The sequence below is a fragment of the Euleptes europaea genome, chromosome 5 (genome assembly GCF_029931775.1).
Source record: "Euleptes europaea isolate rEulEur1 chromosome 5, rEulEur1.hap1, whole genome shotgun sequence".
In the NCBI taxonomy this organism is placed as follows: domain Eukaryota; kingdom Metazoa; phylum Chordata; class Lepidosauria; order Squamata; family Sphaerodactylidae; genus Euleptes; species Euleptes europaea.
This window is the reverse complement of record NC_079316.1, coordinates 54636523-54649067: the sequence shown is the minus strand read 5'-3', so window position 1 is coordinate 54649067 and position 12545 is coordinate 54636523. Positions and strand designations below refer to the sequence as shown.

The following is a 12545-nucleotide window of genomic DNA, read 5'->3' as shown; positions in this document are numbered from 1 at the left end:
GCTTGCCCTTTTAGCACAAAAACCTACATTAACTGCCAGGATCTAGCAATGTGGTTCCATGTGCTCTTTTTTTTACAATTATTAGTATGATGATCCTCCCAATTTACAGTACAAGCTCAAGATGCAAGTCCAGTGGCACAAAGAACAAGACTTCCATGGTATAAGCTTTTGAGAGTGAAGCCTCTCTTAGTCAGTTTTGACTCTCAAAAGCTTATACCATGGATGTCTTGTTGGTCTATAAAGGTGCTACTGGACTTGAACCTTGCTCTTCTGCTACAGAGCAACACGGCTACCCACCTGAAACAAAGTACAAGCTCAGTTTCCCTACAGGGTGTGCTTATTTTGCAAGCACTGAATACCATATTCTGCCTTAGTGAAATAACAACCTTTCACTGAAAACTGGGCTGCCTTCAAGGTTCAATTTTATTCCAAGAGGGAGAGAGAAAGGGATAGTTTACTGAATAGTCAATCCACTATAAAGAGAAGGTATAGGAAAAGTAGGAAATTTTAATCTTGCCTTCTCAGTACAAGATTGTATACAAATATTTGGGAGGAGGGGAGGAAATGAGATAGGTCTCAGAATGCCTCCCTATTTTCAGTATACATGGTTTGTTCAGGCCTCAGAATGCCTCCCTATTCTTCATATACATGGTTTGTTCCCTTGCCACTGATTTTGCTATTCTTCACAATCAGTTGCAACCAGAAAAGTGTAGGAAATTTTTCACAAGGTAAGTTGCTGACTTTTTGTGGCCTAACTTCTATATATGAGCAAATTTTTAAGTTCCCAAGCATTATTTAATGCTAGATGTGTCTTACAGGAAATTCAAGACAACTCAGAAGTTTCCATTTTCTTCACTAATCACAGTTGGCTCAATTAGGTATCAATTTGCCCTTTTCCCTTTTAGGGCTAGGGTATGAAACTGTGATTGGATAACCGCCAGCTGCAATTTAGCCTCAAAAAGCAGCCTGGGGGGCTAATTTCACTGCGGAAAGGCATGGGAGGGGTGCTAATACCCTTTCCTGGTGCCATGGTCCCAATCCTCCTGCTCCATAGCTGCTTTTTGATGATCAGCTACAGACTGAGGGATAAGGTAACATCCCCACATCATCTGTAGCTTGGCCCTTACTCAAGTGCCAAAACAGCACACCACCATATACCAGTCCAGATATACGGTAACTTTATATCCCCAAGTTAGTAGCTGGATTTTCTGCCCTCTTGATGAATTTATCATGCAAATTACATATGGGGAAGTATCACTGCTGCTGACACCCCCCGGCAATTAAATTGTTTTGATCTCTTGAGACCAGTTCTCTGTTTTTTGACGCTGAGACTTCACCGTCTGGAGGCGCTTTCCATGCAGGTTGAACTGTGACCAGCTGAAGATCTGAAGTAATGCACACGTGATGGGGACAAACACAAGAAGGTAGAAGCAGCCCTGACGAAGGGTTGGTTCCCAGGCCACTTTTGAAGCCAGCTTGGGCTGAGCGCTCACCACTTTGTTCACAGGATCCTGCTGGAAAATGTCATAACCTGGGACAACAGCACCAAGATAGTAAGTGTGACCCACTTATACTGTATAAGGATTACGGTTTTGATATTTTGTTTCTAACAGCAAGATGACAATCATGATCTTTCTTCAAAACAAAAGGCATTCTACAATCTACATTAGGCCTAAATGTAATGGTCCCTTTTCATCACTTTCTATTTGCAGTCTTTTTATATTTTGCTCCTTGCAAGGAGAAAACTACAACACTTCCTCAAGGATGAAGTCCAATTGACTAGAATTTGGTCCAGAGGATTTGCTTGGGAGGAAGGATTCTACATATGAAATGTTAGGTGAAATCTTCTCCCTCAAGCAGACTCAGTATCAGGAAGGATTCCCATCCTGAAATGGCAAACTAGGACTTTAACCTGCAATTTAGGGTGGCAACCTTCCTAGTTTGCCATCTAGACAGACAAATCAAAGAACATTATGGAGAGAAGGTCCTTTAATGAAATGTTCGCTACACTCTTCCCAAGAGAAACTGCTGCTACAGCCTAACCTACAATTAAAGCAAACATAGCAATATCAGCTAGTAATATAATCAAGGATATTAATATTTTTTCAGAAGAGACAGGAGCAGCAACTGTTATATCAAGCCCTACTCAACTGCTAAAGAAAGTGCCCTGCCCATCACCTACCTGTGTAAGAGCACAGAAGCCAGGTGCCAATCAAGGGGGCAAAGGTCTGGCCAGGCTTGGTTACCAAGGCAACCATGCCAAACAAGAGGGCTGAGGCAGCCTGCTGCCTATGATTCAGCACCAAGTCTTCATCTACCAAGTCGGTGACCACGAGATTTAACAGCTTGCATGTCCCTTCAGTGAACACACGGTTACTGGTGAGAAAAACAGAAATTCCTGTCGGGATTTGCCAATAAATGCTCAGTGCAGAAAGCAAATACAGTAATGAAAGTAAAAAATAAAGAACAGAGTAACTAGGGTTTTTTTCTGTACTCAAAATAGTACCCAGAAGGAGGGACAGAGTAAGGTCCTGCCTTTGACCACCAAAATTTTCACCTGAACATCACCAGCATCCCTGGTTTCCAAATCTTCTGCATGGAATTTTACTATTCCTTTAATGCTGATTTCCCACATTCTCAAAGGCTAGATTAAAAGTGAAATAATCACTGAGTTTTTCAATATTCTGGACTCTTATGTGGCCATGCATGTATATCTAACCCCCTTCTAAATAAAAGGACTCTGATCAGTCTCCCTGGGTTTCTCTGCTGACGCAAATAGCTAAGTGCATAGCTGAGAATCAAGACTCTGGATTTTCATTTCAACACTTAGTCAAACATCCCAGTGCACTCAGCCCACATCCAGCCCTATTCCTCAGGGTCATACTAGTTAAGTGGTGTACCTAGCTATGAAGAAACAGAGGAGGTAGATCCAGTCTGGTCCAGCAAGGAGCATAATCACACTGAGTAACAGTTTCACGAAGAACAGCCCCCGCACCACAGCATACACACCCCACCTCCGGCAGAGAGACAAGAAATAGAGATTGTTGAGATGAGGGGCTACGTAGGAGACACCTGAGGAAAAAGGCAAGCAAAGAGGATTGAGCATTGCATCACTGCAGTCACAAGATAATCATGAGATACAGATCTTTACCCTTAGCAGGAAACATGGCTTCTCCAGTCAACTAGAAAATGGACTTTGAGATCATATAGTCTCACTACTTACATGCAGATGAATAATGAGTAAAAGCATCCCAGTTAGACTATAGCACAGTGGAAGCTCCTGCAGCTAGTTATTCTGTTTATATAGCAGCTGCATTTCAATTTTTCACTAGAGCTCTATGAATAAAGGCTCTCCCATCCTCTCCCAAGGAAAACCCCATCCAAATCCCCTTGGTTTCTGATCCTTCTGCAGTTCTTATGGATACATCAGCCATCTTTCATACGCAGCCAGAAACTTAACTGCAGCCACTATTATGCTACCACTGTTTAGTTCTGCTTCTCTTGGTCAGATGCAGCTCTTTCTCTCCTTATCTCCTCAATCAGCTGTAGGTCAGGCAGCCTAGCCTTCCTGATAACTGTCACACTAAACTACTGTCCCTTGTTCCACTGACCAAGACTTTTCCTAATCTGAAATGTAACCAAAAGTTTATGATAAATTTTGCTTACTCTTGTTCTTGTGTCTGAGCATATAGGGCATGTTTGTTCAACTAGACCAGCCCCCTTGATCCATGAAACTTATTTCAAAAAGACAACACACTCAGAATTCTAACAAAGTAATACATAAATACGTATGCTGTAAGTATGGCTCTGCTCTTCATCAACAAATAAGAGCTATAGTTTGTTTGCATCCCACATCCATAGCCACTGTTCCAGTGGTCTCCCCTAAGTATTATGTATAAGCCCTGTGCATGTGTGGGATTCCAGTCTAAGAAGGAAGATTGTTCCCACAAAATGGTGGGGGCAGCTGAACTGGGGATCTTGATACCTCTGCCAGTGAAGAGAAGTGCCATTCTGTAGTCACTTTCTAGAAAGCAAGAACCAGTACATCTTCAAATTCCCACCTTGGACTTACCCAGCAGAAATGATCCCATGGATAGAGAAATGCGATCCGACAGCAGATGCTCCAAAAAGAGAGGGAAGAAGTTGCTATTAAAGTGGCAGTGAAACACCTGTGAAAGATGACCCATGTGAAAATGTAACTATTAAGGAAGACAGCAGGACTACAAGCAAAATATTGAAAATAATAAAATTCCTAATATCAGTCACATGTACAAACCATATAAATGGGAGTGGTTTCATTTGGTTTATGAATGGAGGATGCAATTCTTTAATTATGTAATTTAGGCCAACAGACTATTAAGCGCTTGGTAACAGATGCCTCTGTTAACTTAGCAAGTCTTCCTGTTAAACCCAGTTAGCCAGAGGATAAATATCCAGAGCAGATCATTACATGTAATCACGTAGAATCAAATTATTTCTCAGAGAGCACTGCAGCTGAAGATGTCATGCCAAGTGGCTCAGAGGTACACAAAGACCTCCCAACAGAGCCTGTGAGTAAAGCAACTATTTAAATGGCAAGATGGAAAGCAGGAGGTTGTACATGTTTTAACCATTCTAAAATGCCATGCTGCAATAAGGTGCCAAGCACACCTAATCTGTACATACTGTATATAGCTCTTATATCTAACACTCAACTGTGTTGTCTACACTGCTACAAACTGCCTCAACATCTGAATGTAACTAAGAAGAAGAGTTGTTTTTTATATGCCAACTTTCTCTACCACTTAAGGGAGAATCAAACCGGCTTACAATCACCTTCCCTTCCCCTCCCCACAACAGACACCCTGTGAGGTAGGTGGGGCTGAGAGAGCTCTAAGAGAACTGTGACTAGCCCAAGGTCACCCAGCTGGCTTCAAGTGTAGGAGTGGGGAAACAGATCCAGTTCTCCAGATCAGACTCCACCGCTCCAAACCACTACACTACGCTGGTTCTGCTGATCACATACCACATCATTCCCAAGTTTTAAAATACTCTAATTTTTCTTCCTGCATCAGAGCTACAGGTTTAGGATCAAAAGACAGTATCAATCCATATCATCTAAAGACTTACTTTGCTGAGGCAGAGAAGACCAGGGCGTTCAAGAGGAAGTTCTCTATTTTCACAGGGGCACAACATAAAAGCCCTTCTTTGATTTTCAGGAAAATCAGAGCTAAGTTCATGGGATGGAACAAACTTAGCACGAAACTTCTAAGGCTGGTCTCATACCATGGACTGATCAGTGAAATTCATGTGTCAATTCCTGTGTGTGTGTGTGAAGTGCCGTCAAGTCACAGCCGACTTATGGCGACCCCTTTTTGGGGGGGTTTTCATGGCAAGAGACTGCACAGCAACCTCGGTATTCCTTGGTGGTCTCCCATCCAAATACTAACCAGGGCTGACCCTGCTTAGCTTCTGAGATCTGACGAGATCAGGCTAGCCTGGGCCATCCAGGTCAGGGCCTATCACCTTCTAATCTATACTGTGCCAAATGTTTACTGGACATGGTGGACAGAGCATTTGCTCCAGGACCAATAAAGGCCTATTTTGATCATGTAAGCAGGCCACCTTGACTCTATTGGGTTGGATCTCTACAGGCCAGCATGTGAGATGGCGACCTATCTAATCTCAGCAGTCAACAATATGATGTTACAGAGAACATCATGCTACACCTACCTGTATAAGGTTCATAGACACAAACCAGAGGAAGTTGCGATGCCTAGAGAGCTGTCTGAGATACTCTGCCAGAGTGATCCTTTTCTCCTGCTGCACAGAAGGTGTGTCTATGTACAGTCTGGAGGAACAAATGACAGATAGTGTGAGGATAACCTGGGGCAACTCCATGTATGGCACATTAAGGCCTCTAGCCTGTGTGGGTTTTACAAAACATTATCTTCTGTTTGTGATTGAAACAAAAACTGCTTTGAAAATAGTCATGTGTATGTTTAGGGGAAATAGATATTGCAGGGTATGGAGGAAAAGCTGAGAAATCTGTAGCTTAATTTTAAGATGTCATATAGGAGGTGTTGCAATTTGGTCCACGTCAAGTGCAGAACAAATTTCAGATGGCACAAAGGCTACTTAGTCAAAATAGCAAATGGTGGCTGTTCTTCCTTTGAAAACATAAAAACCAACAGTAATTCAGATCAGCACTAATAAATAAAAATGTAGCTCTCCTTAACTCCAGCATCACAGTTTTAGGTGGTGGACTAAATTGTCAATAGAAACCAAATTAGGTAGTAATAGCTAATGATTGGAGGGCTTGTAACCCTTCCCTCTCCCAAGCAAAGTCCGATCAGTAGGTAGTACAAAATTGTCTTCCTTCTATTTTAGGACCCTGATTATGAATAGCTACAATTGGTATTTTGGAGGGGAGGGGTGACTGGCCAAAGTTGCAAATAGTCATGCCAGTCCATTGACATGACTGCAGTTTTTATATATGTTATCTGGTAATTCTGTAGTGCAAAAGCCCTCCAATGTGAGAAATCATAATCTCTTTGCTCTCCCAACTAACAATGTACAGAACCTAACTTTATACTCAAAGGAGGAAAAGGGGGTCTCTGCACACACATTCTGGCCAAATCACTCTCTCCAAACCTTGAAGTTTTTACTCTTGCTCTATTAAAAGGTGATTGACACACCTCCATACAAATGCTGGACATACAGATGAAATTGCTGGCCTCTGCCTACAAGCCACATCCATTGGGCAATAAGAAGAAGAGTTGGTTTTTATATGCCGACTTTCTCTACCAATTAAGGGAGAATCAAACCATCTTATAATCACCTTCCCTTCCCCTCCCAACAGACACCCTGTGAGGTAGGTGGAGCTGAGAGAGTGTGACAAGCCCAAGGTTCCCCAGCTGGCTTCATGTGGAGGAGTGGGGAAACCAACCAGGTTCACCAGATTAGCCTCCGCCGCTCATGAGGAGGAGCAGGGAATCAAACACGTTTCTCCAGATCAGCTCTTAACCACTACACCACGCTGGCTCTCTGTTTAAATGAGGAAAGAAATTACACAACCAGATAGAACTCACTCTTTTAAAACTGCTCTTTCATCCCATTTCACTTGCCCTTCAGTCTGAAACCTCTGTCTCAGCAGCCATGTGGCCACAATGAATCCAACCGCTGAGCCGAGAGTCAGCACCACACAAAATATCCGGAAAGAGAAGAAGTCCTCCTTGTTCCACACAGCGTAGGACATGAAGACCGAGAGGGAGCCAATGGCACTGAAGAGCGAAGAGTAGAAGTTGAGTCCAGTCCTATCCTTTGCAGACACAGCAAGGTCAGCAAGCAAGGCATTCTGGTTGAGATCCACCATGGTGAGGAAACTATCATACAAGCAGAGGCAGATGAGGAACTGTAGACCTGGGTGGGCCCACGCAATCCAGAAAGCCAGGAATGACAAAGCAAAAAGGGGGCCATTGCGGTTTAGGGCCTTGAGTCTCTTCAATACCACTTCTGGAGCGGAGATCTCTATTCCAGACCTACAGGAGAATGAACACATGAAAATTGGTTGGATTCATTCCACAATCTGAAATATACCTGCTGCTAAAAGCCTAGTGCTTTCTCCCTTGTCAATCTGCATTTATTCTGTCCTCTCTGATGCCAGCATTATTCATCAATGTTAAGTGATCCAGTGGTGGAAAGTGCCGCCAAGTCAGAGCTGATTTATGGCAATTCCCATAGGGTTTTCAAGGCTAACAGAAGTGGTTTGCCATTGCCTCTGCTTGGGCTGAAAGGGTTCTGAGAAAACTGTGACTGGCCCAAGATCGCCCAGCAGGTTTCATGTGGAGGAGTGGGGAATTGAACCTGGTTCTCCAGATTAGAATCCACCACTCTTAACCACTACACCACACAGCTGCTACTTTATTTTTTTCTTTGCATCAAAGTTTGTGTTCTTTTATTACCAGTCCCTCTTTCCACTTTTTAAATAAATACTCAAGTTATTTGATTGCATCTATGTACATATTCACTATACTTCCTTCAGGAGAAGCTACACTTGGCTACTTCACAATCCCATCTCACTGTGGAAATTCAGCATTCTTTTAACGGAACAAAAGAACCAAGTCTTCAGTTCCCAGTGGACTCATACATACTAGAAATTCCCAAAGATTAACGTTAGAAAGAAAGGATAATACAAAAAGTGCTGGTCTTGGATGCATGTGCAACTGAAAGGGTTAAAAAGTACTAATTTCCAATATGCTTGTTTTGGTTAGTTTGCCATGCTAGTTGGCCTGTTTCTCTCAACTTTTCAAAAGCTATTAAGCTCTCAATACCTTGACCCAGGACATAAATGACACTCTGCTTACTGTTGTGTGCTAAGGAAATCCCGGTCACTCAGCCAACCAAAGAGAGGATCGTTGAGACTATTCCAGATCAGAAACACGGTCTAGAAGGAAAATATGGGATGCAAGCTGAAGACAAACGTTTCAAACATTAGAGAATGATTTGATGTTAATAATGCCCATCTTGGAGACCACCAAAAGCAATAACGGACACACTCATCAACACAAATACCCTTTCTATGCTTAACCCACTACCAAATCCCTCCATACTCAGAAGCAGTTTTATCATATGGCTAAAACTATAACAAAAAGGGGCAAAATCCACCATTATCCAAGTAGTGAGTTTGGCTTTTCAGCCATCCAAGGAGAGAAGTGCAAGAATTACAGTCAAACCCCTTTCATGTATCTGCTAAGAGAGATGTTCCATAAAGCTTTGAGGAGCATACACAAAAATATCTCTCATCAACACAAGGGAAAAAATCCACTGCCTTTCCCAGGCTTAGAGTGGAACAAAATCCCTCTGAAATATACTAGCATTGGAAGACTATTCCTACTATGCCATTTTTAAGAAAGACCATATTCCTCCCCTGCTACAATACTCTAGAGGAGAAAAGATTTATTCCACCCACCTCCACAATTACCTGCCAATCCCACTGAGGAGAAAGTGCCTTTCTGACTCTTCTGATAAATCAGCCAAATGAGGAACAGGCAATATTTGCTCTGCACATAAGATCCTCATGGGAGGACTGCATAGCATATAGACTTTTACTGGAAAACTGTTGTAGTGAGTTATCATCATGTTTGGAGTTGTAAAAGGAAAAATTTGCAACATGTCCACAAAAGTATGTGCAGGAAAGACTAAACATTTAAAGAAAGGCAGTATTGGACAAGCCCTTACCTCAGCCCTTTAATGGGAAAAATACAAGAGTATTACATTTCTAGAATGTTGTAAGTGGCGAAACTTGAGAATTGTTTGAGAATAATGCCTATGAATGCCAGCAACGTGACATGCTTGCAGTACCTCTTACGCACAGCTAGAACATGCACATTTCTTGCACCCCTCTAGTTTATCATCACCTCAAAATTAGACACAAGGCATGAGATTCCCACCCATTCAAGAGAATACCCTTCTTCAGTTCTTCAACAGCAGACCACTAGCCTATTAACAGCCACAGACTTCATCTTGCTGCGTAGCTCTGACAAACACATTAACTCTCAAAGTTCAAAACCTACCTCTCCAATCCAAAAGGAAAGTTTATCAATCTTGTAAACAGAAACAAAGGTGTCCACGTAGTAGAGGAGAAACACGTTGTGCAAAATGGAAATAAAGAGCGACAGGGATCCATAGACCACTGCGATGGGCAGGCGGGAGAGACAGGCCAACAGCTGGGGAGCCATGGTGGTACACTCAGAGCCCTTCGGCTGCCCTCATCACCTCCAGTTCCAGTGGGGCCTCTCCCTCCAGCACCTACTATTTCGTTGTTGGGTCCAAACCATCATCATTTCTGTCAGAAAGGTAACAAAGTCAAATAGTTCATGTGCATTTTTCTCCTGAAGAAACAGGTCCATTTAGTCTCCAATAAGAAATGCTACTGTAGACAGTTCTGTGGTTCAAAAAGAGGACCACTAATAGGATTGGAAAGGCTCAGGCTATCTTAGGGTGGTAAAGTAGCATTGTTAAGCCAAAGCATCATATGGCAAACAGCCTTCTGACCAGACACAGAGCTCTCCAAGATATCTGTTCACACGGAGAAGTACTTAGTGTATTTTTATAACATGCTTTTAATGCTTAATCGCCAACTAGAAATAAATGACCAGTATTGATATATGGACATTTCCCAGGGCATCTAGTTCCATCAAGACAACATATCCCTTCCCAAGACAAGGGTGCTTTCCCAATGAAGTTTTCAAATTGCAAGTCCCTCCAAAGAAGTCTAGCTGTATGGACAAATTGCAGGCTATAGGTTGACCCTTAAGATACCAAGGTGCTTAAAGACACCCCTTTTCTTTTGTCAGATTACAACCATTTTTTCACATTTCCTTCATTCTGCTTAAATCTAAGTTCCTGCATTAGATGTTATATAAAGTACACCATACACCTCCAGCAGAGTTTCTCACTGTTTCTAACATTATGTTTCCCTTCTAAATTTAGTATATCTTTCATCCTCCACTCCCCCTACCCTACTGTAGGCAGCAGAGGATAGGACTCACACTAATGGGTTTAAATTATGGGCAGAAAGGTTATCAGCTGGATACTAGGGGGAAATCTTTTACAGTAAGAGCTGTTCAGCAGTGAAATCAGCTGCCTAGGGAGGTGGTGAGCTCCCCCTCACTGGCAGTCTTCAAGCAGCAGCTGGACGAATACTTGTCAGGGAAGCTTTATGCCTGGGGTGTCAAACTCATTGGTTACAAGGTTGTTTGAAAAACATGAGGGCATTTTCAGCACATACAAATAATTCACTTAAGTCTCCCCCTTTTACACCCCCAATCCCTAGAAGCTGGGGGAGGGGGTCAGATGGCATTAGCAGAGTGCTATTTCTCTGCCACAAAGCATTAATGAAAGCTGTCCCCTTCTCCCTTCCAGATAAAGGCTTTAACTCTGGGAGGGCAAAAGAAGTTCAGCACTCAGAGCCTGACCATCACTATGGAGATTGAGCACTGGCTCTCACAGAAAGTACCTAGAAGCCTAGCTCATTTGCTCAGGTGATGGTATTGGCTTTGCCTGGCTTGACACTCTCCAAAACAAAGAAAGAAAGGAGGAGACTAGCTCTGCTTAATTTGCCTGATTAGGCAAGCACAGAAGAGTAAGATTCTGCTTTTCTTTCCACTCCTCTGCTAGGGAGAGAGGAGTCAGTCTATCCAGCTGCAGAATCTCCCTCCAGATGTTGCCCTATTATATATAGCTCTACTCTGTAGGAGTCTCAACCTTTCTTCTCCCTCTCCCCTCTTCAAAACAGAGACAGAGCGCACAGCAGGCAGTTTTCTGAGGCAAGCCTTCTTTATTTTGAAGAGAGCACATATAGATGTGCTATCCCCTTCTATAAAGTGAAGGGAAAGCCAGCAGCACCATAACATGACTTCCAGAATTATAAAGCAACTGAACACATACCTGATCACTTGGGAGGCAATTTCTGCTTGTCCCAGGCAACCCAGCCAACAGTGGCTTCCTTTCACAACAGCACACTCATGTCTAAAGAAATCAGTGAACATGTAATGTTCTACAATACCTTGTAGAGAAGACACACTGAGAGGAAAATGCTTGAAGCAGTTCCACTGGTACATCTGTAAGGTCACTGTCTTAAGCTGAAGGCATTAGCAGGTACCATCACTAAAAAAAAAAATGAAAAAAAAATCCCTATAATGCACTTTTGGGATATTCAGATACTTACCTATTCCTATCATCATGGCTTGAATGGGGTTACTAAAATTAGTTAAAAATAAGAATTCAAGGACAGGGTTCAAGGCTGTATTATTTATTATTTAAGAACAGGAGACAAAGAACTTTCCAGACACATTTAGAGAACTATGAGCAACTAGATTTTTCATACATTCGCTGACTTGAGACTACAATTTAAAAATACCACCATTGTAAACTGTTCCATGAAGGATTTACTGAGAGAGGCCACACACTGAAACAAATAGAAAGTTGTCCTCACATTTCAGCAATATCACCTGATATACTTTAACATATTTGTAATCATTTCCTCATGCAAGGAAGTACAGTCATAGCACTGACCAATACTACAGACAGACTTTTAGATCTATGCAACCACTACTCAAAATGTATCTAAGAGAACAATCCTAATCAGGTCTGCTCAGAATCCTGTTCGGGGTTCCTCCCTGCAAAGTGTTCTTAGATTTGTTCTGAAAGCCACTGCTGAGAAACTATGTTTCCACATAATAGAAAAAGGAATCCCAACCTCAGACCCCGAGAGCTGTTGCATTTTATGAATATAGTAGGAAGAATGTGGCACTCTTTGCTGTGTGACATTAGTGTGAATGCTGGAGATAATGAAGAATCTGAATGTAGACGCCCACCTCAAGAAAAAAAGCACTTTACTGCAAAAAAACAGGATGCTGTTTCTCGTTCTATTGCTAGCAAATCATTGGGGGTTACCGCACTTGCATTCCCAGCGATGTATTAAGAGTTTGAAAACGTTATAAAAAATACTGTTTGCACTTTCTGTGTATTCCCACCGATGTATTAAGAGTTTGAAAACATTA

The 12545-nt window shown here is 42.3% G+C and overlaps 1 protein-coding gene across 1 annotated transcript; it reads right to left on the bottom strand.

Annotated features, from left to right (window-relative positions):
* Positions 1-1280: 1280 nt before the first annotated feature.
* On the bottom strand, positions 1281-11654 carry MFSD13A (major facilitator superfamily domain containing 13A). The gene is made up of 9 exons (XM_056849647.1): positions 11549-11654; positions 9555-9826; positions 8346-8425; positions 7071-7520; positions 5713-5830; positions 4073-4169; positions 2901-3072; positions 2183-2376; positions 1281-1531 (listed from the first exon to the last, which is right to left on the bottom strand). The coding sequence occupies exons 2-9, from the start codon at positions 9717-9719 to the stop codon at positions 1281-1283; spliced, it is 1527 nt and encodes a 508-aa protein (XP_056705625.1). The 5' UTR covers positions 9720-9826; positions 11549-11654.
* Positions 11655-12545: the final 891 nt, after the last annotated feature.

Bases quoted from the DNA above. Each gene is read 5' to 3' on its own strand.
- MFSD13A (XM_056849647.1), bottom strand. From the start codon at position 9,719: ATGGCTCCCCAGCTGTTGGCCTGTCTCTCCCGCCTGCCCATCGCAGTG. The intron at 8,426-9,554 runs GTAGGTTTTGAA...TTTTCCTTCTAG, and splicing joins TTTCCTTTTGGATTGGAGAG to ACCGTGTTTCTGATCTGGAA. The intron at 7,521-8,345 runs GTAAGCAGAGTG...ATTCTCCTGTAG, and splicing joins GATTTCCTTAGCACACAACA to GTCTGGAATAGAGATCTCCG.